The sequence below is a fragment of the Gastrolobium bilobum genome, unplaced genomic scaffold (assembly GCF_033153095.1).
Source record: "Gastrolobium bilobum isolate Gb01-03AN ecotype WA unplaced genomic scaffold, APGP_CSIRO_Gbil_v1 utg164644, whole genome shotgun sequence".
Taxonomy (NCBI): domain Eukaryota; kingdom Viridiplantae; phylum Streptophyta; class Magnoliopsida; order Fabales; family Fabaceae; genus Gastrolobium; species Gastrolobium bilobum.
The window spans coordinates 18,272-23,022 of NW_026896460.1; the positions used below are offsets into that span (position 1 = coordinate 18,272).

Here is a 4,751-nt window from a genome sequence, read left to right on the forward strand (position 1 = left end):
TGAATTAGAGGTAAAATTCACCTATATTAATTTTATTTTGTAATCTGTATGTTTTTAAAATCAATAATACTTACACGAAATTTTTTTTTATAGATTTTTTGTCACATTCATTTTTTTTTACTCTCGTACTTTTGGTTTTGTATAGTTTTAAAATACTTAAATTGATGCGCATGCTATATTAATTATATATTTTTTTGATATATTTATTATTATTTTTTTTGGTGAAGGAAAGGGCTTAACAGCCCAAAAAATAACTAAACAATATAAACGTCCCTAATGCTGGTAACAGCACAAATATCAGCAAAAAATAAACAGCTAAGCCCAAGAGGAACATGACTAAACTCCTTATAAATAGAGTTTTGGCTGGGGCAAATCAAATGGTTGGCAAGCAAATCAAATGGTTGGCAAGCCAATCAGCACATTGATATCCTTCACGGTGAATGTGTTGAGCCTTGAGATCCCAATCTTTGTTCATCCAAATCCGAATGCGAGTAACAATATGCGACTCTCGGACATCATTACCTTTACTGGTAAACAGCGTGATCACCGAAGTGGAGTCACTTTCAATAATAATTTTCCTAAACCCTTTGTTCCAAGTAAATTCCAAACCTTTCAGAATACCCCATAGTTCTGCTGTAAAAGCTGATACAATACCCACATGATAAGCAAAACCCCCTAGCCATTGACCATCAGATCCTCTACATAATCCTCCGCATGCAGCTACTCCTGGAGATCCTTTGGCTGCACCATCTGTATTTAACTTTATCCATCTATAATCTGGTGGCTGCCATGCAATATGTATCTTAGATAATATTCCAGCCTTCTTCTTGTTTCCTTTATCGCCAAAAGCTTGCTTGATATCCAAAGCCATGCATTGCACCTTACGCACAAGAAGAAAATCAGCAGATCCTTCCTTTCCGTGATAAACAGCATTTCTATCGTTCCACAACTCCCTACAAGTTAAAAGGAAAATTGTATCCCAATTTAGACTGTTGGGTCCTGACCTATCGTTACATATGTTAGAAGACATCCAATCCACCCAATCCAAATCATAGAAAGAAGCCTGCCGCCTGGTTGATAGCATTTTATCCCACACTGTTTTTGTCACAACACAATCTCTCAAAACATGAAAGTCTGTCTCATATGCGCTAAGACATCGAGAACAGACAGGATTCGCGTCTGACCATTTCGCAGCCCATGCTCTAGTTGGCAATCTACGGTGCAGACATTTCCACATGAAAATCTTCACTCTCTCTGGACCCTTCCAATGCCAAAGAGCATTCCACACATGATCTGGAATACTATGATTAATAAGTGGAACTCGTTTCTGTAAAAGTACCTGATAGGCATCCTTAACTGTTATTGAACCATGACCCCCAATACTCCATCTTTCTACATCTAATCCGTCATTTACTGCAGGAGGGAGGAAACCAGTCACTATCTCTAAGATGTTATGCGACAGGTAAGATTAAAGCATATTCACATCCCAACAGCCATGTGTATCTAGAACTTCATTAGCTTTCCTGGCTAGATCATTCCCACTAAGCTCCTTTATACAAACATTTACTAAGGGACCCACATTGGGAATCCAAGGATCAGTCCAGAAGTTGACCGAAGCTCCATCACCAAGTTCCTACACGACATATTCTTTTAGCTCCAACCACACCTTGCAAATGCTCCCCCAAAGGAGTGAGTCTCCAATTCTACTGGTAAAAAGATCTAGTTGATTTCTTCTACCATTATATTTTGCTTTGAGAACCCGCACCCAAAGTGCATCATGATCTGTTTTAATATGCCAAGCTAGCTTACCCAAAAAAGCATCGTTCATAACATCAAGACATTTAACTCCAAGACCTCCCTTTTGTTTTGGTTGGACTAAAGTACTCCACTCGATCAAAGCATTCCCTCTATTTTGATCAAATCCATTCCAAATAAACTGGCATTGTACCTTCTCCACCTCATGACAAATGGATTTAGGCAACTTAATACTTTGCATTTGGAAGAAAGGCACAGTTGAAACTGAAGCTTTGCTCAACGTAATCCTACCTGCCATAGATAGGCATTGAGCTTTCCAACCTTGCATTTTGACTTAACTTTATCAACAAGATCATTGAATAAGGCTTTGGAAACTCTTCCATGTTGCATCATCGCTCCAAGGTAACGACCCAAATTCCTGGTCCTTTTGAATCCACTCAAACTCGCGATCTTGTCTGCTTTGATATCATCAACATTCTTAGAGAAGTATATGCTGGTTTTGGCCAAGCTCACACGAAGACAAGACATTAAAGCAAACTCATTCAATATATGGACAATCACACACACCCATTTGTGCTTCACTAACCTCTGCAAAAAACATCAAATCATCAGCAAAAATTAAATGAGATATCTCCGGACCTCCTTGGCCTACCCTAATTGGATTCCATTCCCCTTTACCAACAACATTAGCAATCATATGAGAGAGCTTTTCAATTCCTAGCACAAATAAGAAGGGAGATATGGGGTCACCTTGCCGCACGCCTCTAGAGGGTTGAAATTCTGGCGTTAACTCACCATTCCAAAGAAAACTGATGTTTGACGTTGTAACAACAGCCATGACAATATTTAAAAAATTACCTGGCAATTTTATTTCTGACAAAACCTCTTTAAGGATGCCCCAGCTAAGTCGATCATAAGCCTTTTCTAAGTCCACTTTAATAGCCATGAAGCCTTTCCTACCTCTCATTCGATGCATAGTGTGAACTAGCTCTTGAGCCACAATAATATTATCTTGAATATGACGTTTCGGGATGAAGCTAGCTTGGCATGGAGAAATGATCCTCTCCATTATTGGTTTTAGCTTGATGACAACAATTTTACTGAGCACTTTATAGAGAACTGAGCAGAGAGATATAGGACGCATATGACTCATTAGTGTAGGAGCTGCAACTTTGGGAATTAGAACTAAGAGAGTTGAATTAATTCTCTTAATGTCCGCTGGATTCTGCCATAAATAACAGATCTCTTGACAAACTTGATCCTTGATTCTATCCCAATTCTGCTGGAAAAAAATTGCTTGAAATCCATCAACTCCTGGTGCTTTAAAGGATACCATATCAAAAATAGCATGACGAATATCTTTCATGGAAGGTGGCTTTTTAAGGTCCTGCAAAGTATCTTGTGTTATGATTGGCCACCAATCCTCAGTTGCTATCCATTTCCTATTTGAATCCTCCTCTTTAAAAAGTTTCAAATAGAAATTGCGGGCCAGCTCTTGAAGGGCACTCGGATCTGAGATCCATGTTTGATTATCATTCTTCAACCGCAGAATTTTGTTGGTGTTCATGTGAATGATTGTCTTCAGATGATAGAACTTGGTGTTCCTATCACCATCAACAATCCATTTTCCCTTGACTTTTGGAACCACAACAACTCTTCTTGTTCTAGAATACTGGATAACTCTTCTTGTAGCTTGTTTTCCTTCATAGCCAGATATGAGATTCCTTTGTCATTCGTTGCTGCTGGACCCGATCTATTGACTTAATGAGACCCTTTTTTCTTAGCCAAATATTCCCAAAAACGTTGGTGTTCTATTGTTTTAATAGAGGGACCAACCTCTGAAGCATATTACTGCACGTCTCATTAGACTGCCAATATTCATCAAGGAACGAGTTGAACATTGGATGCTGTTGCCATGCTGCGACAAATCGAAATGGTCTTGTCCGTAAATGAGCCTGATTAGCATACAACTCTACTAAAAGAGGATTGTGATCAGATTGAATCCTAGGAAGCACCCGAACATTTGCATATGTGTATTTCAATCTCCAAGCTTCATTTGCACATACTCGATCAAGACGCTTAAAAATACGATCCAAATGTCCCCACTTAGGCCCTTGCTAAGTAAAGAAAGCACCAGCTCCACCCAAATCGATTACTTTACAATCATCTAGAACGTCAGCAAACTTTTGACATTTTGTTATATCAACAGTAGCCCCTCCTTTCTTCTCTGATGAATGTGCAATCTCATTAAAATCACCATTCGTAATCCAAGGATCCGCTACTTGAGAGCTCATTCTTCGAAGATCTTGCCATAATAAGTTCCTCTTCTCTTCACGGGGCTGACATAAATAACTGTAAGAAAGGTGAACAGTTCCCCATTTTTAAGAATTTTAACATGGACAAACTGACTAGATTGCTCAATAGGCTCTATTCTGAAGAAATGAGAGCACCAAAATAACCAAATACCACCAGAAAACCCCTGGGCCTCTTCAACAATTATTTTATCAAAACCTAGGCTTTTTGCTAATTTTGCAGCTCGATCACCAGAAGCCCTAGGTTCAAAAATTGCCACCAACTTGATATTATGTTTCTGCACAAGAACTTTAAGTGTATGAGCCAGTCTTCCGCTAGCTGCACCTCTACAATTCCATAGAAGGTCTGACATTAAGACATGTGTTCTGACACATTGATCACTGGAACCTCCAAACGCTCCATCAGCTCATCTGTATTCAAGCTAGTATTCTCTATTGCTACCATATCAATATCACTCACATTTTGAATCTGCCCTTGATTAGAAATTGGTTCTGGGGGTCTTGGTGGATGGGCCAAAAGCATATTGTTTGTAGTTTCATTACTTTGATCGACTAGCATATGGTGATCCTCCAAATTCCCTGTTATGCTATTCTCGGTTTTCGCAGAGTTCTGCATGATTTTTAACGTGGATCCTTGCGTCATTTCCTTCCCAGAGACTTGATTCGGTCTTCGTTGATGAGACG

General features: G+C 39.1%; 1 protein-coding gene across 1 annotated transcript; it reads right to left on the reverse strand.

The window, feature by feature from the left end:
- Positions 1 to 373: 373 nt before the first annotated feature.
- On the reverse strand, positions 374 to 4,420 carry LOC133299869 (uncharacterized). Its single transcript, XM_061499365.1, has 7 exons — positions 4,215 to 4,420; positions 3,917 to 4,107; positions 3,608 to 3,805; positions 2,408 to 3,456; positions 2,047 to 2,343; positions 1,810 to 1,948; positions 374 to 1,443 (listed from the first exon to the last, which is right to left on the reverse strand). The coding sequence occupies exons 1-7, from the start codon at positions 4,418 to 4,420 to the stop codon at positions 374 to 376; spliced, it is 3,150 nt and encodes a 1,049-aa protein (XP_061355349.1).
- Positions 4,421 to 4,751: the final 331 nt, after the last annotated feature.

Bases quoted from the DNA above. Each gene is read 5' to 3' on its own strand.
- LOC133299869 (XM_061499365.1), bottom strand. From the start codon at position 4,420: ATGTCAGACCTTCTATGGAATTGTAGAGGTGCAGCTAGCGGAAGACTG. The intron at 3,457-3,607 runs GTAATATGCTTC...CTGGCTATGAAG, and splicing joins GCAGTCTAATGAGACGTGCA to GAAAACAAGCTACAAGAAGA. The intron at 2,344-2,407 runs GTAGGCCAAGGA...TGTTTTTTGCAG, and splicing joins GGGAATGGAATCCAATTAGG to AGGTTAGTGAAGCACAAATG.